Source organism: Chelonoidis abingdonii, chromosome 6 (genome assembly GCF_003597395.2).
Source record: "Chelonoidis abingdonii isolate Lonesome George chromosome 6, CheloAbing_2.0, whole genome shotgun sequence".
Taxonomy (NCBI): domain Eukaryota; kingdom Metazoa; phylum Chordata; order Testudines; family Testudinidae; genus Chelonoidis; species Chelonoidis abingdonii.
The window spans coordinates 95970608-95995940 of record NC_133774.1 but is presented as its reverse complement, the minus strand read 5'-3'; the positions used below and the strand labels follow the sequence as shown (position 1 = coordinate 95995940).

Below are 25333 nucleotides of genomic sequence, written 5' to 3'. Positions count from 1 at the left end.
TACGCCTCCCCCCGCTTCCTTTGGTGCACAAGATCCTGCTCAAGGTGCGCAGGGACAGGGCGATGGTCATCCTCATCGCCCCGGCCTGGCCCCGCCAGCACTAGTTCATCACGCTCCTGCCCTGCCGATAACCCTGCCCCTACACCAGGACCTCATCATGCAGAATCGAGGGCGGCTCCTCCACCCCGACCTGCAATCACTGCATCTAATGACGTAGAAGCTCTGTGGCTGAACATTTTGGAGAGCCAGTGCTCCTTCCCTGTGCAGCAGGTTCTACTTGATAGTAGGAAGCCCTCTATCAAGGCAACTTACCTGGCCAAGTGGAAGAGGTTCTTATGCTGGTGTGGGCCTCAACAGGTTCAGCCATGCCAGGCTCCGGTGCCTACCATTCTAGAGTACCTACTGCACCTCGAGCAGCAGGGGCTGACCCCGTCCTCGATCAGAGTACATCTGGCGGCCATTTCTGCCTTCCACCTGGGGTTTTCAGGGGGCTCGGTGTTCTCCCACCCAATGGTGGGGCGGTTCCTTAAGCGGCTGGAGAGGGTGTTCCCTTACTCACGCCCCCATGGAATCTCAACTTAGCCTTTTCTAAATTCATGGGGCCCCTGTTCAAGCCCCTTGCTACCTGCTCCCTCCTCCACCTTTCCTGGAAGGTGGCATTCCTGGTGGCCATCACCTCAGCCAGAAGGGTATCTGAGCTGAGGACACTCACCTCAGAGCCAACATATATGGTATTTCATAAAGACAAGGTGCAGCTCCGCCCACAGCCCAAGTTCCTCCCAAAGGTGGTCTCACAATTCCATCTAGGCCAGGACATTTGTCTGCCGGTGTTTTTCCCCAAACCCCATGCGGCCCCGAGTCACCGCACACCCTGGACATCCATCGAACCTTGGCGTTCTACTTGGAGTGCACCAAGCCCTTTTGTAAATCCAGACAGCTGTTCGTGGCCAGGGCGGAAAGGATGAGAGGCCTCCCGATGTTGGCGCAGCGAATCTCCTCCTGGATTACAGACTGCATTCGGGCTTATTATGACCTCACAGGAGTTCCAGCCCCAACAATCATGGCCAACTCGACCAGGGCGCAAGCAGCTTCAGCAGCGTTCCTCGCACAGGTCCCGATCCAGGAGATCTGCAGAGGAGCCACCTGGTCGTCGGTGCATACCTTTACGACCCACTATGCGGTCAACCAGCAGGCCCAAGAGGACACGGCGGTTGCCAGGGCAGTCCTCTGATCAATTGTTCCTGAGTACTACTCTTCTCCGAACGTAAGCTTGTGGTTCACCTAATGTGGAATGGACGTGAACAAGCACTCGAAGAAGAAAAAACGGTTGCCTACCTTTTCGTAACTGTTCTTCGAGATGTGTTGTTCACGTCCATTCCACCACCCGCTTTCCTACCCCTCTGTCGGAGTCGTCAGCAAGAAGGAACTGGAGGGGGTCGGGCCAGCGGGGGTATATATGCATGGTGCAGTGGCGCCGCTCAGGCAGGGCCCCACCAGCCCAACAGGTACCGCTAAGGGAAAAGTTTCCAACACTTGTGCACGCAGCACGTGCACGCCTAATGTGGAACGGATGTGAACAACACATCTCGAAGAACAACAGTTACGAAAAGGTAGGTAACTGGGTTTTTTCCTGTTTTAGCCTCAGATTCTATCCCATTTAAACTGATGTTCACTATGTTAGTTTGTTCAATCACTGCTATCTTTTTTGGTGAAAACTGAAATAAAAAAGGTATCTAACACTTCGGCCACTGCTGCATTTTTTTTATATTGTCTTCCATCCTCATTTGGTAATGAGACTACGCTGTCCTCGATCTTCCTCTTGCTTCCCAATGTGGTTGTAAAATGCTTTCTTGTTACCCTTTATGTCTCTAGCTAGTTTAATCTTGTTTTGTGCCTTTCCCTTTCTAATTTTGTTCCTGCATGCTTGTGTTATTCTGTTGTATTCATCCTTTGTAATTTGACCTAGTTTCCACTTTCTGTATGTCTCTTTCTTGAATTTTAGGTCTCCTGGTTAAGTCAGGGTGGCCTTTTACCATACTGCTGTCTTTCCTATACATTGGTATAGTTAGCTCTTATACCCTTAATAACGTCTCTTTAAAAAATTACCATGAACTCTTTTTTCCCCCAAGGTGTGATCATATTTGTTCCTCTGTTCTGTAAAGCAGAGTCCCTGGATCTTCTCTACACTTTGTAATAGTATTTATTCTGATCTTCAATCTGTGACCTCTGCTATTCCAGTTCTGTGTTTCTGGGCAGAGACTGACCCCTATTACAAAATTTCTGGTTATGTGGTGGTTTTTATTTGTGGCCATATAATAACTTATGCCTAAAATTTGATATCCAGAAAACTTTCATCACCTAAGGATCCAGTTTTCTTAATCTAAATGTCTCCTAAGTATTTGTGGTGTTACTATTTAAAAACTCTCAAAGTGACATGCGAATATTGATGCCTCAGTGGTAGTGGATGTATTTTTAAAATGTGCAACTAATGTATCAGTAGTACTCTTGATATACATAAAGCAGACTGACAAGGTGCATAAATGCCTCACTGAGAGACCTTGTGATCTTATTGTCACCCTGTCATTCCTTTCCCTTCCTTTCACTCTTTTTGTATGTTTAAGACTCTGACTTGTCATGTTCAGTGTCGTTTACATGGTTTTTGGAGTATAGATGCTGCCTGGACTCATTTGGGGAGGCACCTAGTACATCTCTGAATGCATGAAAAAATAATTAATACTAAATCCCAACAGTTTGTTTTGTGTCTGCAGCATTTTTCTATCCCCCAGTTTTTGCCCACTGTTGTTCCTTGTCTTCAGCTCTTAGGCTGTAGATGGCATTGGTCTCCATGTTTCAACATCTGCTCTGACTGCATTAAATCTTTCATGGTGGGAACTGAAATTTCCTGGGGTGACATCCATTGCTGGCTTCCTTCATTAAGAAGTTGCAGTGCCTGAAATACCCTGGTTACCTAGTCCTGTTTTGTTTCCTCACATTTAAGTTAGATGGAAGGATTTGGCTGAACTAAAAGAATGTGCATTATTGCTTTCTTATGTGCCTGTTTGAAAACGTGTACTTGCTTCTTCTGAGTTTTTACTTGTGACAACTTCATTTAGAGTTCTTGGTTTTTCCAATTCTCCTAATAACTACTATCCTGACCCAACAGTAATAGGTCTCCTAAAGACACCACCCTGTGAAAGATCCTAATGGGGGGAATGAGCTGTTAGCAGTTGCTGGCTCAGATACAGTTGTACCCTAGCCACAGTTTGTTCCTCCTCCATTACGTACAAGGTCACTGCTGCCTAGATAACACTGTATTGGACTTTGATCCCCAACAAGCACTACTCTTAAAGCTAAAATAGCCAAGTACCAGTCTCTCTTTCCTGTTTAATGCTGGTGGAAAGCACTTAGCACTAGTTCTGGCAATGTCTCATCTCTGTGTCAAAGGTTCACTTTTCCCTGAGTTCACTAACTTGGCCAGATTTTTTTTCCTGTTGCAGATTCGATGGAAGTACATGATAGTAGATGAAGGCCATCGAATGAAGAACCATCACTGCAAGCTGACTCAGGTCTTGAACACCCACTACGTGGCTCCTCGACGGATTCTGTTGACTGGGACACCACTGCAGAACAAGTTGCCTGAACTTTGGGCTCTCCTCAACTTCCTCCTCCCCACCATTTTCAAGAGCTGCAGCACCTTTGAACAATGGTTTAATGCTCCATTTGCCATGACTGGAGAAAGGGTACTGGAATGGTTTGTTTAAATCTAATCAGAAATAAACAGTTGGATGAAAACAAAATGAAACCCATGATGCAGGAATAGCATCTGAACTGTCCCTTGTACTCACAGAATTATCATCCTAATGTAACAGTCACCTTCATTACAGCTTTACAATTCTTCACTTAAATTTCTCTTTCTGGACGCGGAGTCCTGTTTAATAATAAAATACAAGAGTACAGCGTGGGGTAAATATTGCACATGTGTTTATAAAGAGGTATAATCTCCCACATAGTCACAATATGACACAGTTCACAGATTTCTCTTGTAGTAACTCTTATAATTACATTTGTGAAGGTGGACTTAAACGAGGAAGAGACTATTCTGATCATCAGACGTCTCCACAAAGTGTTACGACCCTTCTTGCTGAGGAGACTGAAGAAAGAGGTTGAATCTCAACTGCCAGAAAAGGTTTGTGGAAGAAGGATTTCATGAAAAACGTGTTCCCCAGTGTCTGGGATTTTTGTACAATTTTTTTTGTTTTTTAAACGCACTATACAATTTAGCTTTTCAGGTTATCCTACAGGAGGAAACTTCCTAGAGCCACCAGTTGATTTTTAAGAAAAATCTTTAAATTAATTAAGATTTCCCTTTACAAAGAAGAAAAAGCTATAAGTGAGGACTTCTGAAGTTGGCAGAGGTTTCCTGTGTGCTCGGTCTTTCATCCAAATCCTGTATTTGACAATTTTTGCTAAAAATGTCAGTACTAAAGTCCATAATATAGTTTTAGTACAGCTTAAAGCTAACTGTGTCTGCTGAAACTGGTTTACATAAAATGTTTATTTCCACAGTATTTATATTCAGGTCATTAATAAAAACCAACCTGAGTGATTACTGAGGGTCAGATTCTGCCACCTTTATTCTCCTGAATAGTACTTTTACTCCTTCTGGTAGTTGCATTGAAATAATTGAAACTCACAAAGTACCATGTTTGTAAGGGTAACAGACTCTGATTCTGCTTTAGGGAGTCAGAAACTTTTCAACACTGGGTCTTGTGGTATTTTTTAATCTTGTACACAACTTTTAACCAGGTTGTCATGCATCTCAGAATTTTTCAGAGCCAGATAACTTAAAAAAAAGAAAAAAAAATCAAATTTGGCTCCTTCTGCAGTTGGAAGGGTTTGTTACACATTTTGCAAGAGGCATATATAAACCCTCTAGGTTTCTTTATCTGTGTATAAATGTGAAAGTGCCAAAGTTTACACCCTGTTAGAATTCCAAACTGAAATTGGAGGATGCAGGAATCAAACCATTTGTACCTTTCTGACACACTAAGCCCGTTCCAAAAGCTGATCCTAGTTCTATTCTTTCAATTATATACAGCTAAAATTCAAACCTAAAAAGTAATGTATTGCAAAAGAAAACAATTACTCTTGACTTTCTCCCTTCCCTTAAACCTGTTCTATCAGTGTGAGTGGGCAGATGATTGAAATATACAAAAAGTCTGCTCTCTGAAGCACATTCAGGAGTCAAATCAATGGAGGAGAGCGATGAATCAAAAGGAACAGCATTGCACCGATATTAAGTGAACTTTGAAAACTATATTTTGCCATTCGTGCATTACACAAGATCAATGTGGGAGATGGCAGGTAGCAGAGAATATGTCACAACCAAAGTTCACAACAGTTAGCAATTTGTGGCCCAGTATCTCCATTACCTTACTGAGAAGACAGAACTAACCTGGACTTAATTACAGAGTAGCAATTTATAGGCTGGCTTTCCTTCCTCACGTCTCTTTTAAAATATGTAAGGCTTGATTTGATTAGAACATGAATCTTAGGCTCTTATAATTAAAATACCCAGGGCATTTCAAGGTAGAGTGTACATCCTCCATTTACTTCCTGAGTAATGATCTCACACACAGAGAAAACTAAGTAGCAATATGCGGGAGGTGGATCTAACTCCTGGGAAGCAGAAAAGTCACAGGCAGTTCCTATATAAGCCTTCCTGTGCTATGTGCAACCTGTAAATATAGGATGTGATTCAGAAAAAATTCACCCTAGCAATCTGTTATACTGTGCTGGGAATGAGAGAGCTCCAGGACCTGGAAGCCAGCCTTCAGGAGGGCAAAATATGGGCCAGGAAGCCCGGGAGCATAAGGGAGTCCTGAATTACACACATTTTGCTCGCCCATTCTGGCATGACCATCTGGCACAAGGTTCTCCAGGACATGGTCAAGATGCTAAGAGGGGTACTCCTGCTTATATTGCTTTCCAGCCTCCCGAGACTTAACTGTAACTATAGAGGCTGAATTCAATCAAAACTGAACATGATTTTGGAAAGATCTTTCTGTTAATTTTCTTTGTTATTCCGCCAGTGTCTCGTGTTGTAAATGTGACACTGTGGGCCCTTGCTTACTGTGGACCCAGTTCTGTTCGCACTGAAGTACATGGAAAAACTGGCAAGATTCAGTCTTAGTTCCCAAATAATCAGCAACAAGGAGGCATTGTATTTAGTTATTTTAGATACATTTCTGGGCACATTTATTTCAGTATGTACTGTGTTAATTACAAGAAATAGGCAGAGCCTTTATGGATCTCCAGCTACCAAATGGGGCTTGCCAGTGCTATGCAACAGTGGGGAAGATGTTTCAGGCATCCTTTTCCTCTCTGTCTTATCCGAACAAAATGCAAACAGTACAAATGCTGAAAGAGAAATAGGTGAGAACCACAACATTCAAGTCCAGATGAAAGTTGTGGGGAGAAGGCATTTGGGGTTTTAATTTTTCCCATTGTAGACAGAAGGGGCAGTGGTAAAATTCAGCTCTGGCTTCAAATATGGAGGTTGGGGGATATTTGACTCTCCAGTTAAACCCAAAACAATTAGAGGTAAGTAGTAATAGGGATATTTTGTTACATGATTTTTATTGTGACATTTACTAACATTGACCTGGATCAGCGTTTTAAAGATAAACCACCTCAGTAGTAGAATTTATTTAATGAAAGGGGCACATAATACACATCTTTAATTAAGTGTTTGTAAACTTTATTGCCATTATGCCCTTCTCCCTCCCAACATATAGTGTTCATACCAGCCTCCTTTGCAACATTTTTTATTAATTTTAGCTTGGAACGTACTCAGATTTGAGACTTGACTGAATTGCTACCAGTACAATCCCATTATTTAAATTTGTATTGCAGTTCAGATTTCTCCCCATTGACTGTCAATGAGAGCCACTGTATTCAGTAGCTTTAGTGAAAAAGAGGGATTGAGAAAATACTTAACAGTATTAGTTTACGGAAGTTGTGATTGTATTCCCCTGTTTTAAAAAAAAAACAACTGTTCAAATCCAATGTGGTGCATTGGAATTGTTGACACAAGATGGCTAATGACAGTTCCGTCTTGTCTGACAGGTTCTTGGTAGAGAAGCTACTAAATGAATATTCAGTTCCCTCTCATCTGTGACCTCATCCTCTTGATCCTCTGAGCTTAAAATAACCCAATCATATTTTAATCAGTTTATTAAACATTAGGTAGCTTGCTGATTTTCTTTTAATCACATCCTGCAAGATTTCTAGCTATTAATATGGCTTCGTGTGTGTATTATGATTTTTTGTCTAACTATTAAAAACACAGAGTATATACCAAACCAGATTTTATGCATGAGTTAATTTGTAGAAAAATGTATGTGTTTAAAATTATATAGGAAAAAAACATCCTGTATTACTGACTTTGAGGCTGATACGTGATCAGAACAAACTAAAGACAAGTTAGTTTAGTCAATGTTAAATGGGTTGAATTTTTGAGGTTACAACATACTTTACTATATTTCCAAACAGTTCCCGCATTCTTATTTGTATGTTTGGAAAAAAAATACATATTTCCAACCAAACATTAGTGAATGGCATGATACTTAGGGCTGAATGTGAATCTCATTAGTTCTGTGACAAGTATACAACCACAACTGATCTTTTAAAAATGTTTTGCAAGCATAATAAAGAAAATTCACAAGTTATTGGCCATTCATTTTGAGAGCGCTTGTATAATTATAGAAAGAGGAAAATATAAAAATCTCTCTTTTTGGCTGCTTTGCTGAGCAGCATTGAATGCTCGTGCTCAGAGAAACCAAACAATTTACCGTAGACATGGAACCCAAAGATAAACTTTAGAGACAACGATTACAATGAGTGGCTCTGGATTCCAAGAGTATGTATGGATGGCCACTTTACAATTCTCTCTTTCTTCCTGAGATACGTAAGATGCTGCTGGGATACAAGTGTTCCTATGAAGGAAAGATCTGCAGTTAAATCATCTTAACATTATTAAAGCCTGGCAAAACTCTGTGCTTCATTTATCTATTGCTGTTTTTCACACTAGGTTGAATATGTGATCAAATGCGACATGTCAGCTCTTCAGAAGATTCTCTACCGCCATATGCAAGCGAAGGGAATCCTCCTCACAGATGGCTCTGAGAAAGACAAGAAGGTATAAAGGGAACTATAATACTTAACAACAATACATTATGGCGGTGTGTTTACTGAATGCATGACAGCCTGCACCAGCCTGCTTATTAAAAAAACAAGTTAACTTTTTTGGATATCCTACTGCAGATGTGTCAGTTGGGGTAGGAATTTGCCCACACCTGAAATGTCTGTGCAAAAATTTTTTTTTGTCTTTGTTCTCCATTCACAATGTAAAACTTGACCTTGTTTTTGATATATAATTGTAAAGATCGATTTCTGGATGCAGTGTTACAAAACCTCCCGAAGAGGCTGAAACGTAATATGGAATCCTGTGTAAAATAACTGGGATTGTGGCACACTGGTTGCATCAGGTTATTTATTAAAAGTGTTGAAAAGCACACCAAAAGTCCTATTCTCACTCCTCTGGACTCTCTAATTCCTCTTGCTTCCTGTCAGATTCCCAAGATCCTTGTTCAGTCAGTGCTAATCTCCCCCCTCCAACTTCCAGTACTAGTTTCCCTTCCCCACCTAAGACTCATCATCCCATATTAGCTACTTCTAGAGCATTTTAGCTGCTTAGAACCATTTGTTGTTCTAGTGGTTGACAGAGAAGCAGATAGATTTCGGTAACTGCCAAAGGAAGGCACTGTAGAAGTGAAAAGTAGCTGAACAGAATCATGCCCTACATGTAGGGTTTAGACATCACATAATCTGTATGCCCCGTAAATCTAGATGGCAGACAGACATTGCCTCCCAACACGACTACTGTAATTAGATACAAACCCCAGGCCTCAGTACCCTTCCATTGATTTCTTCCAGATCTTCCATACGTTTTTCTCTTAGACCACACCACCTCTGACAATGGAGGTTGCACATGGACTTGAGGGGACAACCAACTTCATTTTACTACATAGCTTCATCAGGGAGTTTCCTGTGCAACTCTGAGATTTCATTGCACGAGATGGCCTTCAACTTTGGTGTAGAAGTATAGAATTCTTCCCTAAAAATTCAGATTTTTAAAAATCTTCAGTTACCAGCAATTCAGTTTTGCCATTTAACTTGTATTTTTTCCTCCTTTAGGGAAAAGGTGGGGCGAAAACTCTTATGAACACTATCATGCAATTGAGAAAGATATGCAATCACCCATATATGTTTCAGCATATTGAGGTAAGGCTGTCATGTTCAGTTTGCTTAGTCTTTTCTGTATGGATCACTAATGATATAGAAAACCAGGTTAGAGAATTACACATGTATGAAAGTCTAACCAAGGCCATATTCAAATCTTAATTTTTATCTATTCTTTGCAATTTACTAAAGGAGGAGGGGTTCTGAAACTTTCTAAAACTTGGTGCATACTACTAAATAAATACACTCTTCTCTCTTAATTTTGAGGTATATGTGGTAGGAGAAGCCCCTGCCACTGTCACTTTTCTGGAAGTGGCAAGTTTGGGGAATATACTTATTTGGTTACCACTATGACTAGGCAATTCACAAAGTAAATGAACAAAGTACGTCTTATGATACATTATCATTGTGGTTTTTTGTTTGCTAACTTGCTAATTCATGAAATTCAGTAATTTGCAAAAGGATCTCCCAGTAATTAGTGCAAATTAAGTTCTACTATAGTTGTAATCTGGTAAAGTGCCCACTGAGGGAAATCATTCCTACAAGCCATGTATTTTAAGAAACAATGGGAAAAACAGCGCCCTTGTACCATAAGGCAGACTCCAAGGTGTATGCGTGGTAATGAGGCTTGAACCCTAGCAATCAACACATAATTATAGCGCTCAATATAAAGATAACTGTTCTCAGATTACTGTATAATCTCAGTGTATAATAATCCATTTATATTATTTGCAGGAGTCGTTTGCTGAACACTTGGGCTATTCAAGTGGTGTTATCAATGGGTAAATCTTTTTTTTCCTCTTCATTGTATATTTGTAATGAAACCATTGTGCAGGATGTTTTATGTTATTTTCAATAGTTGCGTTATCAAAACTAAGCAGTTTGCAAAACAAATTCAATCTTACAGTTAGAAGTAATGTACCTTATAGACCCTGGTCAATTAAAAACTTTCTCTGTACTATAAATGGTTCCTCATGTCATCTGAGACCGCATAACTCCAGAGGCTGCTGCTTATTCCAAAGGGATACTTCCTTCTTGGAAGCAGCAATTTAAAGCTGCTTTTGTACTCGTGTAGTAACTAGAGACTTCCCAGACTCCAATCTGCCTTTTTTGACTCTCAGGGCAGGCTCAATGTCTACTCCAACATCTAAATAAGGAGCAGGACTTTAAAGGAGCCTTGTGTTTTGCAGATAACTACAGTGGCTGGGTACTTGATGCAGTTTAGCCTGACAAATGATTAAGAGGAGCTCCTCATGGCAATGAGTGTATGTGATTTCCATTGATTTAAGACAAATGATTAGGAGTAGGGTCTCTTCCTCCACAAAAATCTCAAGGATTGAGTAATGTGGAAAGGATTTCTACTCCTTGCTGTACCTGTTTACAAACATCTTCTTTGAGTATGTGTCAGTGGGGATCTACTCTGGTTGTATATATGCCTCATAAATGTGAGATAGCTGAATCTATGTACACTGTCTCTCCTTGTGCTTCTGTTTGAGGGCATGAACAGTGGGGCAGCCATAACTCTCCCTCAATTTTCTTACCATCCGTGGCAGCAACACAGGACATGGCAAATGTGCAACCCACTAGTTCTTAGCTCAGGCTAAACTTCTTCAGTATCTTCCAAAGCCTTCAGAACCACTTCTAATCTACTATGTTCAACTGCCGTGATCTGATCCAACCTATCTGGACTGAACTTTGCTGTTCATACTCCCCTGTACCGAGCTTCTTATTATGACCGATTTAAAACCTGCAAGTTTCAAAACCTGTCCATGCTGCAGTGCCTAATACTCCTGAGGGATGGACATAGTAGATATCTCTTCTGCCTGAGGGAATTGCATATTCTGAGCAGATGTTTACACGGAAATCACGAGATGTGAGGTTGAAACCCCATCTTCTGCAACAATCCATGCATGTCTCCTCAGACCCTTAGGAAATGAGTTCCAGAACCCTACTAGTGGAGAAGCTAGGATCATTGAGTGTGCCATCGACCTGCTAGGCAGTGTCTCCTACTAGCACAGAGAAGAGGGCATCGAGGAATGTTTCAACATCAAAGTTGATCTGAACATTAACATTGAAGTCAGAACAGACACCTATGGTGTTAAATTCATTCACAGAGGGGGCTGCTTTAAGCAGAAGCTTGAGAAGGAGCTCAGTATCCTCTCATAAGAGCAAACATTAAAGCTTTTGGAGAGGAGTCCACCAATCCTTGCCCAATATTGAGGGCTTGGGGAAGGAGCAGCTTGTGATGCAGCAAATTCCACTGGTACCAGCGATGCAGTCCTCAGCCTTGACCCTAGCCTCATGGAGGGGATAGGACTGCAGCTGAATGATCTGTTTGGGAGGATGTTGTACTCCTCAGCTTTGCTATGGCTACATGCTAACTGCCATATCGTGTTACATTGTCCCATGTTAGAAGTCATATTTGACTAACATTCCTCCTTAAAAAGCTCCTTCGTGACAGCAGAGAAACGCTTGGACATAATTAAGGAAGGCCAGTTAGTGTCAAGATGTCTTTGCAGGTGACGATGAAAATGTTGGACACTGGCCATTCTGATGATCATGTGCTGAACATTGTGATTCCAAGCGTCAGGCATCATGAGAGAGGCCATGATTGAGGAGTTGCCTTTGGAGGACTGACAGCTGTGATGTGAGAGGACAGACAGTGCTCTATATGCACTGAAAGACTGCAAAGCTATCCTGTACTCTGGGGGTTTACACCTTGGCTTGTGTTGCCCTTCACCTCAGCTGAGACAATACACACTTACCGCCCCAAGTGGATAGAATATGATGCCAAAAAGCATCTGAGATACAACAAGAGGTGCCAGCCTCTCTTTTGCTCGGCAACACAGTTCACTACTTTGACGCATCAGCAGATTTGACAAAATGGTAGAGAACCACATTATTCCCAGTTGAGAAAGCATGACCTTCAGAAACCACCTCACTCTATTCAACTCAGCGTGGTCTGCCCTGACATCATACAGATGGGTGTTAGAGATCATTGCCTGTGGCTAGTCTTCAGGGACCTTTCTCACAAGGGCCTGCTACAAGCAGAAGTGGAGTTGTTGCTTCTTCTAGGAGCTGTAGAGGAGATCACAAAAGAGTTCAAGGGAAGAGAAATTTTTACTCCCAGGATTTCCTCAGTCCAAAGAAGGAAGTCGCTCTTCATCACATGCTACACCTGAGAAGGCTCAACAAATACGTACACTGTCTCAGTTTCAGGATGATAACACTTGCCTCCGTCATTCCATCTTTCGAAGCTCAAGACTGGTTTTTGGCTCTTGATTTACAGCATGAATACTTCCACATAGCTCTCCACCCTGTCCACAGGAAGAACATAAGATCATGGTTGGCTCCACTGGGAATCAGTACATAGTTCTACCCTTTGGAGTCTACACTACACTGAGAATGTTCTTGAAATAGCTAGTAGTAGTGGCAATGCATTTAAGAAGACAGGGAATCCACATCTACCCATACCTGGATGACTGGCTGATCAAGGCAGGTTCAGGAAACTGACAGGCTTCCAATATGTATTGTCCCTGTTCTCTTAACTAGGACTCCTTCTAAACTATAAGACATTGTCTCTCACAGCATCACAGGCACTAGAGTTCACAGGAGCTTTAATAGAGTCCAGATTGGCAAGAGCCTACCTGCCAGAGGACAACCAGTGGTAAACAACCTACAGACAAGTCCACTGATGACAATATGTTTGTGTCTGGGACTTTTAGGTCACATGTCAGCATGCACATATGCAACACCTCTTGACAGAGTTCATCTAGAGACTTTACAGCTGTGACTGAGGTCTGTAGACACCCCATTCAGACATCGTGTAAACAGGAGGATCACAGTGTAGCTTCAAGTGCTGTGAGACCTTGCTTGATGGTTAGACCTGGTGAACATGAGAAAAGGGACATAATTCTCGGTCCGCTCCCCAACAACGATTCTTCTCAGAGACTCATCAAAGACGGGCTGGAATGTCCACCAGAACAATCTGCAGATGCAAGGCACATGGTCTTGGGACGATCTGAAACTCAGCTCCATGATGTTCCCATGTAGAGCTATCAGACTGGCCTGCATAGCATTCCTGCTCATCTGTGAAACGCCATAATGCAAATCCTGGCAGCATATCTGTGATGAAATATACAAACAAGGAAGGGATGCTTGATTGTCCCCCTCTTTGCCAGGAAGTCATTAAACTTTGGGCATGGTGTCAACACAGAGTGACCCTTACAGTTCTACATCTTCCAGGGGTCAGCAATGACCTAGCAGACTTCCTGAGCAGGCATATGATGTCCAGCCACAAATGGTTGATAACAGAAAACCATTCTAAACCCAATACTACTCGTGTCATAGACTTGTTCACCACGAAGCTCAATACCAAGTATCTGAACTAGGGCTGTTGATTAATCACAGTTAACTCACAAGATTAACTTAAAAAAAAGTAATTGCAATTAATTTTTTTATTTGCGATTAATCACAATTTTACTCGCACTGTTAAACAATAGAATACCAGTTTAAATGTATTAAATACTTTGGATGTTTTTCTACATTTTCAAATATATTGATTTCAGTTATAACACAGAATACAAAGTGTACTGTGTGCACTTTATATTGTTTTTATTACAAATATTTGCACTGTAAAAATGATAAAAAGAAATTAATTTTCAGTTCACCTCATACAAGTACCATAGTGCAATCTCTTTATTGTGAAAGCTCAACTTACAAATGTAGATTTTTTTTTTTGGTTACATAACTGCACTCAAAAACAAAACAATGTGAGACTTTAGAACCTACAGGTCCACTCGGTCCTACTTTTTGTACAGCCATTTGCTTAGAGAAACAAATGTAAACAATTTGTTAACATTTACGGGAGCTAATGCTGCCTACTTCTATTTACAATGTCACTTGAAAGTGAGAACAGACATTCGCATGGCACTTTTGTAGCTGGTGTTGCAAGGTATTTACCTGCCAGATATGCTAAACATTCATATGCCTCTTCATGGTTTGGCCACCATTCTAGAGGACATGCTTCCATGCTGATGACACTCATTAAAAAAATACATTCATTAAATTTGTGACTGAACTCCTTGGGGGAGAACTGTATGTCTTCAGCTCTGTTTTGCCCACATTCTGCCATATATTTCATGTTACAGCACTCTCAGATGATGACCCAGCATGTTGTTCATTTTAAGAACACTTTCACTGCAGATTTGACAAAACACAAAGAAGGTACCAATGTGAAATTTCTAAAGATGGCTACAGGACTCAGCCCAAGATTTAACAATCTGAAGTGCCTTCCAAAATCTGATTGGGGGCATGCTTTCAGAAGTCTTAAAAGAGCAACACTCAGATACGGAAACTAGAGAACCTGAACCAACCAAAAAAGAAAATCAAACTTCTGCTGGTTGCATCTGACTCAAATGATGAAAATGAACGTGCATTGGTTTGCACTGCTTTCGATCGTTATCAGGCAAAACCCATCATCGGAACCCATGTCCTCTGGAATGGTGGTTGAAGCATGAAGGGATATATAATCTTTAGCGCATCTGGCACATAAATATCTTGCAACGCCAGCTACAACAGTGCCATGCGAATGCCTGTTCTCACTTGCAGTTGACATTGTAGACAAGAAGCGGGCAGCACTATCTCCTGTAAATGTAAACAAACTTGTGTGTCTGAGCAAGTGGCTGAACAAGAAGTAGACTGGCTCTAAAGTTTTAGATTGTTTTATTTTTGAATGCGGTTATTTTTGTACATAACTCTACATTTGTAAGTTAAATTTCCTTGATAAAGAGATTGCACTACAGTATTTGTATTAAGTGAATTGAAAAATAGGATTTTATTTTTTCAGTGTAAATATTTATAATAAAAATAAATATAAAGTGAGCACTGTACACTTTGTATTCTACATTGTAATTGAAATCAATATACTTGAAAATATGGAAAACATCCAAAAATATTTATATAAATGGTGTTCTATTATTGGTTAACAGCGTGATTAATTGCGATTAATTTTTTTAATCACAATTAGTTTTTTTTAATTGCTTGACAGCCCTAGTCTGAACATCTGCCCCAGGAGAGCTTAAGTACACAGCTTAACCCCCTTTTCTTTGGTGGTCTTGAGGACTATATATACTTTCCTGCCAACGCCCCGATCCCTAAAGTAATAGCTTAGATTAGACGGTACAGTACTTTGATGATCATAATAGCTCCATGGTCTTCAAGACAGTTTTGGCTTTCAGACCTGCTGCAGATGTCCTATATGCCACCTGGCTTGCCCAGATGGTAGTATTTCAGAATCAGAGTAAGATACTTCACCCAGAGTATGTCTATATTACCCGCCAGATCGGTGGACAGCGATCGATCCAGCTGAGGTTGATTTATTGCATCTAGACTAGACACGATAAATTGACCCCCAAGCGCTCTCCTGTCGACTCATGTACTCCACCAGCGTGAGAGGTGCAGGCGGAGTTGACCGGGGAGCGTCAGCAGTTGACTCACCGCAGTGAAGACACTGTGGTGAGTAGATCTAAGCATCTCAACTTCAGCTACGTTATTCACGGTGTAGATCAGGCCCCAGCCCTGCAATTGTTGTACCTGGTGGTTTGAATGTTGGCTGGCAGACAACTAATGATAGATTATGATATTAAAATTCTTTATGGGCCGCCTCCACACTTGTCCTCTGGTCAGAGATCCAACTCCCCCATGGGTCGTCAATGCTGTCCTTTTAAAACTCCTGGAATCTCCCTTTGAACCACTGTAGGAATGCCCAGCACATTACCTTACCATCAAAATGGTCTCTCTTGTCACTCTCACCTCTGCACAGTTAGCCTTTATAGCCTTACACATCCTGGGGCACTAGATGGGGTGGGCTCTGTGTTACTGTAGAGAATTCTTTCCCAGATGTCTGGCAAATGGCTCTCGCCCACATGCTCAGGCTCTAACTGATCACTATATATTGGGTTGGTAAGGAATTTTCACCCAGGTCAGATTGTCAGAGACCCTGGGGATTTTTTGGTGCCTTCCTCTGCAGTGTGGGGCATGAGTCACTTGCTAGTTTGATCTAGAGTAAATGGTGAATTCTCTGTAAACTAAAGTCTTTAAATCAAGATTTGATGACTTCAGTATCTCTGCCAGAGGTTATGGGTCTATAAGAAGAGTGAGTGGGAGAGGTTCTGTGGCCTCTGATGTTCAGGAGGTCAGACTAGATGATCGTGATAGTCTCTTCTGGCCTTAGTCTATGAGAAGCCCTTTAATTGGGATAAGGTGGTGCTGAAATCACACCCCAAGTTCATCCCTAAGGTGGTCTTGGAAGTGCCACGTAAATAAATTGATTACTTTGCCAAAACACCACTGAACAATGCATAGTTTGGACATCTCCAGAGCATTTCTCTGTTACCGCATGGGGCCAGGTCTTTCAGGCTGTCTCCCCACTTCTCTGTGGCCATATCTGGTGTATCAAAAGGCTAAGTGATCTTGTTGCAGAAAATAGATCACACACATTTTCACCTGCTATCAACTGGCTTGTGAACCTTTCCCTCCACACATCAAGGTGCACACCATTAGGGCACAAACCAGCATCTTCCATCTGTTTCTTGAGATCTGCAAGGCAGCTACATGGAACAACCCACTAACTTTTGTTAAACACTTGACACACAGCCAGGTTTCAAGACTACACTTGATGTGGCAACCAGGCTGCATGCCAAATTTGGGAGAGCAATATTTCAGTCATTGTTCAGCTGATATACCTGGGGCCCGCTTTCCTGAGGAGATACTGCTTTCCAGTTGGCTACAATGGGATCCACACTGAAACATACTTGAAGAATGAATGTTTACTTACCCTACCATAGCTGGTTCTTCAAGATGTAGTCAGTGTGGATCCCATGACCAACCCTCCATCCCTGCTTTTCAGTTTTCAGCAATAGGGACTTTGGATTGCCAAAGAACTGAGGGAGGATGGCATCTTTATGCCCTCGAATGGAATCATGAGTCAATACAGGGTGCATGTGTGGTTCTCACAGACACTGCTATTCAAAAAACCTCCAGTTTTGCATGCATGAGGTGCTTGAGCTCCTACGGTGGGATCCACACCGAGTACAATGTCTTGAAGAACCACAGTGGGCTAGGATAAGTAACTGTTTTGAAGGAATGCTGAGATCCCAATATGTGTTTTCTAGCATTGGTTTTAAAATAAAAGGAGGGGGAGAATTATGTGAATTTTTGGAAAAAAAGAAGTTTCCCTTTTCTAAAAATTCAAAGCTCATTAAAATTTCAGCCAGATCCAGTATCGTCCTTTATATAAATCCAGTGCTTTGACTAATTTTTCTTCAAGCAAGAGACATTTCTAGAGTAGGTAATATAGTTTCAGAGGTAAATAAGTGCTTGCTGGACCTGCTTTCAGTCACTGAAAAGCCTGCAGCCATAGGTCAAATTCACAGGCAATGTGTAATGTCTCCCTTAGTCATCCTAATAGCAACATACCAATGTGTAATCAAGCATAAGTCCAAACTGGTGTAATTTACACTCAGAGGAGACAGAAAAGGGCTGAGAAAGGTGTAAGTTAAAAAAGGGGGCAGACTCCTTTAACCTGAACATCCTTTTATTACTAGACTCTTTTTGTCAAGCCCCTCAGCAAGTGAATTGCAAGTCAGATTCAGCAGGCTGAATCCAGAGTTTGTATAAGAAGGGTTTAAGCTACGTCAGTAAGAGGGTGAGAGTCTAGGTAGGGAACCTAACTGTCTGTGTGTTCCATTCTATGTGTCCGAAGAAGTGAGCTGTAGCCCGCGAAAGCTCATGCTGAAATAAATTTGTTAGTCTCTAAGGTGCCACAAGTACTCTTGTTCTTTTTTTAGCCACATGATAGACAAAAATGATACACAACTCCCCTCTAAATGTGCCATATAGCTTTAAAATAAAATTTGCCATTAGGATCTGCATATTTATTAAGACCACAATGCAGACCACAAGTAACCAGGTCTTTTGAGGTCTGCATATTGGGCTGTTGCACAGCTCCTATCTATTTACGAGGCAGATGAAACCAGTGTGCAAGACAGGAAAAGCCAAATGTCACTCAATGCATAAGCAGGAGTCACACATACTTTTTGGGACAGGGAGGGTGTCAAGTGGAAAATGTAAATGAGCTCCCCAACCCTTAGGCAGTACTAGACCATGTTCTGGGTCTGTTTCTCTGCTGGGAATAGGCCAGGCATAAACATTAGTATCCTCCTTGTGTTGGGATAAAGAAACAATTTTAGAGAGAGAATAAAGGAATCTCTCCAACTCAGCACCTGCCAGCATTATTAGAAACACAGTTTTAGAAGTAGACTTGCAAAGGTTTTTATTGTGTTGTTTTATTTTTCTCTTAAACAGAGCCGAGCTTTATCGGGCCTCAGGGAAGTTTGAACTGCTTGATCGCATTCTACCAAAGTTGCGAGCCACTAATCACCGTGTGCTTCTCTTCTGTCAAATGACATCCCTCATGACCATTATGGAGGACTATTTTGCTTTTCGAAATTTCCTTTACCTTCGCCTTGACGGTAAGCTGAGAGAGGAAGCAAAGCACAGACAATAAACTGGGAGGCGGTGTGATTCAAGGGATAGGGCACTGGACTGGGATTCAGGAGACTTGGGTTCTCTACCTGGCTCTGCTGCCATCTTGCTGTGTGACTTTGGGCAAATCATTTCACCACTCTGTGCTTCTTTTTCTCCTTCCATTCTTTTGTTTTATCTATTTGGACTGTAAGCTAAAGGGCTTCAGTCTCGGGTAGTGCCTCTGCTCACTAAGCTAATAGTAAAATATTAAAATACGTAGTCTGTATGCACTCAAAATACTACACTTGGAACATATTTGAGGCCATTACCAGGATGCAGTTAATCTAGTGATCCATCAGGTCTGGTCTAATTCACTGTTTTTCAGATAAGATGTAAAATGAAGGTTTGCACCATTTGTCAGAAGTAAAGTCCCTGTGGCAATTTTCTTACGAGTAGGGGTGTTAACTACACTGTTCTGGCCAAATTCCAATTGAAGTAATTACTTTCTACCTACTTAAATTCCCATTCCTGTATATCCACTGGGATTGCTGTATTTTTTTGACAGGTAAAGTGATACCTAGATAACTTTAACTTACAGGAGAGTTGGGAAGGTTACATTAGTTAATGTCTGTGAGTGTTTTATGATCCTTGAATGAAAGCTGTTACAGAAGTGTAATGTAGTATTATTAAAAGAGCATAACACTAAAAATTGCCTGTTTTATCCCACTCAGGGGATGAAATCCTTAATAATCAATTTAGAATTTGAAAGATGATTTCTTTGTCAACAGCATATGACAGTATTCAGGATGTTTAGAGTGATCTTCAGTCTTCTGCAGCAGCAACAACCTCTGTCTCTTACTAACAAGTTGAGTGTTGGCTCTTCCTTGCTTCCAATGTCAAATATGACAATATTTAATGCAGTGTTGTAGCCATGTTGGGCCCAGGATTTAGAGAGTGGATGAGTGATGTGTAGTATCTTTTGTTCTTCTCACCATTCCAACGAATGATTACCTCACCCATTTTGTGTCTCTAATATTTAATGGACAGTGTGTTCAGTCAAATAAAAGATAGCAATTATAGGGAAATATAACGAACAATGCTCAAGTTACTTTTGGCTACTCACATTATCAAATTTTAAGTTGATTCAAAGCTTTTCATCCCTCAGGTGGGTTAAGTATTATTAATACCAAGCACTTCTTTAGTACTTTCCATCTAATGATACATTAATGAACATAGCCTCAAGATACCCTGCAGGGTAAGGGTAAGTTGTACAGATAGGGAAATTTAGGCACAAAAGTCGGCTTGCTGAAAGCATCACAGGAAGTCCGGGGCAAAGCTGGGAACAATACTCAGTTCTGTGCTTTAACTACAAGACTGTCCTTTCTCTATGCAATTGACTTCAGTTTTACCTCTGACATAATAAAACCCAACAAAATACTGTGGCCATCCAAGAAGCAGACTTAGCTGTGACATTTTACATCACTGTATACTACTTACTTTAGAATTAATCCTTCGTTATGCTAGAATGTGGCTGAAAATACATACATGTGTAAGTACCACTTATTCCTGTCATTTTTCAGTGTGGTAGACAGCATATTAGAGAGACAAGGTGGAAGAGGTAACATCTTTTATTACACCAACTTCTGTTGGTGAAAGAGACAAGCTTTAGAGCTACACAGAACTCTTCTTCAGATCTGGAAACGGTGCTTAAAGTGTCACAGCTAAATACAAGTTAGAACAGAAGGTTTAGCGCACACATTTTAAGGGACCTTTCAAGGTGAAGTGGCCCATTAACACCCCTGCAGTCATGGGACAAAAGAGGGGAATTAGTGGGTTACAGACTGTTGTAATAAACCATAAATCCAGTGTCTTTATTAAGACCATGTCTTTTAGTGTCTAGCAAAGTTATGAATGTAAGCTCCCACACTCATCTTTTGAAGGTATTTTACAGGTTTCCTCTGAGGACAAGGACTCGGAGGTCAGATATGGAGTGATCATGTTGGGAATAGTGTTCACTCATGGGTGATAGGGTGTTTTTGTCTTTTATCATTTTTCTGTGTGAGCTCATTTGAAAGTGTAGTGATCGTTTGCTTTCACCCACATAGTTGTTATTGGGGCATTTAATACACTGGATGATGTATACAACATTTTGTGATAGGCACCACCCATAGCTACAACATCCTGACCGGCAGTCATAAGAAAAAAGAGTCATCTGGCCGGATACCCACATTGGATGGAACCACACACTTGATCATGACCTTGATTTGCATTTTGTGTGTGTGTGTGTGTGTGTGTGGCGGAATGTCTGTAATCCTTTGTGTGTGTGTGTGTGTGTGTGTGTGGCGGAATGTCTGTAATCCTTTGTGTGTGTGTGTGTGTGTGTGTGTGGCGGAATGTCTGTAATCCTTAGTGAACATCACATCCATTACAATCTCTCCAGCACATACAAGACTACATAGCTTAAAGAAGACTCCACACCACAATTCACCCAGGAATTTAAGGATATCGTCAAGTCCTTCCCCAGACAACTCCAAGAAACACAGTATAACCTCATCCCCCAGAAACCCACCCCAAGGATCTTTGCGTTTCCCAAGTTATGTAAATAAGGGAACCCTGGCAGACCCATTATTAGGGCTCCATGTTTGTCATGGAGGTTGTGGAAGTCATGGATTCTGTGACTTTGCACAACCTCTGTGACTTCTGCGGGGGCCAGAGTGACTGACCTCAGGGCCGCCCAGGCAGCGGACGCTGCGCTGGCTTTGGGGACCGCCTGAGCAGTGGTCTCAGGGTGGCCAGTGCAGCTGCAGCTGATGATACCCAGGCAGCCGGAATAGCCTCTTCCCCAGGCAGCCTGGGGCAGCAGTGCCCAGGTGGCTGGTGCAACCGCTGCCAGCAACTGGTGCTGCGGCTGCCCTCCACTGCTGCCAGCAGCAGTCACCCAGGATGCCTCCTCCCAGCAGTGGCCCCTCCAGATGCCCCCCGCCACCCCCCCCAGCAGTGACCCCCTTAAAATTAGGCAGGGGTATTTATAGTAAAAGTCATAGACTAGTCATGGCCTGTGAATTTTTGTGTATTGCCTGTGACTGGTCCATGACTTTTACTAAAAATACCCATAACTAAATTGTAGCCTTACCCTGTAACTGGCCATGACATTCTTACTGAAGGAATATCTCATAGAAAGCCCTCTCAAAACACTCACCACACACAGGGCCAGCTTCCTCCAGGACACAACCAGCTTCCTCCAGAAACCTGCCAACAAGAATAGCCTCCCTCAAAACACCTTCCTGACCACTGTGGATGTCATCTCCCTATACACTAGCATCCCTCACAATGACAGTGTCATGGGTACTCCCTCACCACAGGTGGCACTTCCTTCTGGCTGCCCTGGGGAATAGCTCTCTTTCAGGTCCAAGGCCTCCCGTTGTGGTCTCTCCCCCGTTGTCCTCTCCCTTGCTCTGCGGGCACTATCTCACAAAGATGAGCAGCAGCTTCATCTTTATACCTTGACCCTCCAGCCAGTTCACTATAGGTTTTCCTCTTCTGTATATAGAGTCTCACAGATCCGTTGTCCAGGCACTGCCACTCTGTCAGTTGCTGATAGGGGAACCTGAGTCCATCCAACACTCCGGGTTCCAGCTGAACGACCATGCAATACACAGCCAAGGTCTGCTCAATCCCCAACCTTGCTACTCTTTCTGGGATGCTTCCTACTCACCTCCCATAGGCTTTTTTCTTCACCCTTCTCTTTGCAGGGTATGCCCTTCCCCTCAGGGCCAGGCTCACATTGGTAAACTCATCCATTTTATCTTCATGCATAATAATTTTACATTCAACAAACACTTTGTCCGTGGGACTAGGATGGCACCCCAGTATACCAACCTCTAAATGCACCACCTTGAGGAGGAATTTCTGGACAAATGCACTACGAAACGTATGATATACCTGACACACACTGATGATATTTTCATCTTCTGGACAGACAACTGAAACTAGTTCAGATTTCCTCTACAACTTCAACATCCACCATCCATCCATCAAACTCTCTCTAGAACACTCCTGCACCAACACCAGTTTCTTGGACACTACAATCAGCTGCAACAATGGAATCCTACAGACAGTTATATACAAGTATCCCATGAATAACCACACTTGCCTTCACAAGATCCAGTAACCACCCAAAACACACCAAAAAATATGTTATCTACAACCAAACACTCACATCACAGAATATGCTCTGAGGAGGAAGTCTGGGATACACACCTTAACACACTTAAAACCACCTTCCCCAAACAAGGACACTCCACCAGAGAAGTAGATCGTACAGTGGAATGAATCATCCAAATAGCATGAGAGAACCTGCTTCAATACAGAAATATAACCTTCTCAGGCCTTACTCCCCTAGTTGTCACCTACCACCCCACACCCATATGGGATATCATTAAACAGTTACAACTCATACTTGGTGGGGACCACATTCTGAAAGAAATCTTTCCTAAACTCCCTCTTCTGGCCTTCAAACAATCCCCCAACTTTACCAAGCTTATCATCAGAAGCAATCTCCCCAGACCAGGACTCGCCAACTTAAAACGGCAACAGACCCTGCCAGGACAACAGATGCAGGACATAAAAACATATCTCCACTGCTATGATGATCGGTTCCCACCAAAACACACCTTTCAAGATCCCTGCTTCCTGTACAACCTTATCACAACACATGGTGTACCTCAGCCAGCACAATAAATTCCCCCATAACAGCTGTGTGCATGAAAAACCAGACAATCACTACGCTCTCAAATGAACTCTCACAAAAAAATGATAAAACACACAATCACCCATGGGCAAATGCTTCCTCAAAACTTTCTTTGCAGCTGACCTCTCAGTCCTCATCTTCAAAGGAAAGCTCACAACACTTCCAAAAGACAAGCCTGGGAGCTTTAGTTCATAACTGTGCTGGACACTGAAAGTCATGGTCTTAATAAAGACACTAGATATATGGCTTATTACAAGAATCTGTAACATACTAAAACCCTTATTTTGGACCCTATGACTATAGAGGTGTTAATTGTCCCGTAGAATATATTTTAACTAAAGTTAAACAATCTGTTCCACCTTGTGTTTAACTATGTGTTTAAGTACCTTTCCCAGACCTGAAGAAGAGCTCTGAGTGCTCAAAAGTGTGTTTCTTTCACCACCAGAAGTTGGTGCAATAAAAGATAGTCCCTCACTCACCTTGTTTCTGTTATTCATGTTGTTTAATAAGCTGCGTTTAATACTCGTTGGGTTTAAGATTACAGTGTTGTTATACACTCCAGTTTTCCTTCATTTTCAGTTTTGTGGCAAAAAATTATTGCAGGCTGAAATATGGTTCAAAAGTAAATATCATCTTTCTCTCCTTGCCCTGCTCTTCCTTTATCACCTTCTTCACATCCACGCTGTGTTTCTTAATGACAAATATTTTTGGTCAACAGTTTGCAACTTTACGAGGGACAGATTTTCTCCTCTTAATATGTGTGTATTGGATAACTAAATAAAAATCTCCTCCTCAATCTTTGATTTCAAGCAATGTGTAATGAGTGTGGTGGAGGGAGGACAACTAAACATATATGATTATATATATATATATATATTTATGTTTATCATAGCCATGAAACACTGGCTGATTGGTTGAAGCTGCTTTTTGAAATGTATAGTGTAGTTAAATTCACTGTTCATTTGTGGAGACGTTTGTCCAGCAGCCTAGCACTTAAAACAGCCAAAGCACATGCGTGCAGTAATGAGTCTACACAATGTGCAGTGCAGGTAGGATGGCTGAGGACGAGTGAAGTGGTTTGCCTCCCACATGGTTCCTCATCAACTTGTGTCTTTTGTGGCTTACTTCTGAACAAGACCTATGTCATGGGATTTCTTTGCATATCTTTTCAGGTACAACAAAATCAGAGGATCGGGCTGCTCTGCTGAAGAAGTTCAATGAGCCTGGGTCACAGTACTTTATCTTCTTATTGAGCACAAGAGCGGGAGGCCTGGGCCTGAATCTTCAAGCTGCTGACACTGTCATTATCTTTGACAGTGATTGGAATCCTCACCAGGTTATTTTTATTTACTTATCAATGGTGCAGTATACAAAGAGAATTGGAAATGCTTTTGAGGCTTCCTGATTTAATTTGGGAAATTTTATAGGGAAACAAATTGGCTCTGTACCTCCAAGTGCCACTTGGGTAAAGAATCAGTCACCAAACAACTACTTGTAAATAATGATTTGTTTTAAAGCAGTAAAGTGATAAGGTTTTTTCCATCTGCCAGGCAGGCTCCCCTTCCTCCTTCCCCCCCCATGCAAGAGCTCTGTGGATTCTGTCTCCTACTCCCACAGTGTAGCTATCCTCATCCTCTTACTCAGGGAGCTAGTAAATTGTTCCCTTTGGAGCATATGAATCTTGGTCTTTTAAACAACTAGAAGTGTGGCAGTAGAATAGTACAAGGCATTCCCTCTCTCAAGAGGCTAATT

The 25333-nt window shown here is 41.8% G+C and overlaps 1 protein-coding gene across 6 annotated transcripts in view; it reads left to right on the top strand.

Annotated features, from left to right (window-relative positions):
* The window catches only part of SMARCA2 (SWI/SNF related BAF chromatin remodeling complex subunit ATPase 2), a 188923-nt gene that overhangs the window by 83011 nt on the left and 80579 nt on the right, over window positions 1–25333 (top strand). For all 6 annotated transcript variants that reach the window (XM_032801831.2, XM_032801829.2, XM_075067264.1 and 3 more), the window contains 7 exons: window positions 3498–3740; window positions 4073–4186; window positions 8093–8200; window positions 9259–9345; window positions 10039–10085; window positions 18670–18836; window positions 24754–24917. In XM_032801831.2, the coding sequence (XP_032657722.1) occupies window positions 3498–3740; window positions 4073–4186; window positions 8093–8200; window positions 9259–9345; window positions 10039–10085; window positions 18670–18836; window positions 24754–24917 (930 nt within the window). The remainder of the gene's footprint in view (window positions 1–3497; window positions 3741–4072; window positions 4187–8092; window positions 8201–9258; window positions 9346–10038; window positions 10086–18669; window positions 18837–24753; window positions 24918–25333) is intronic.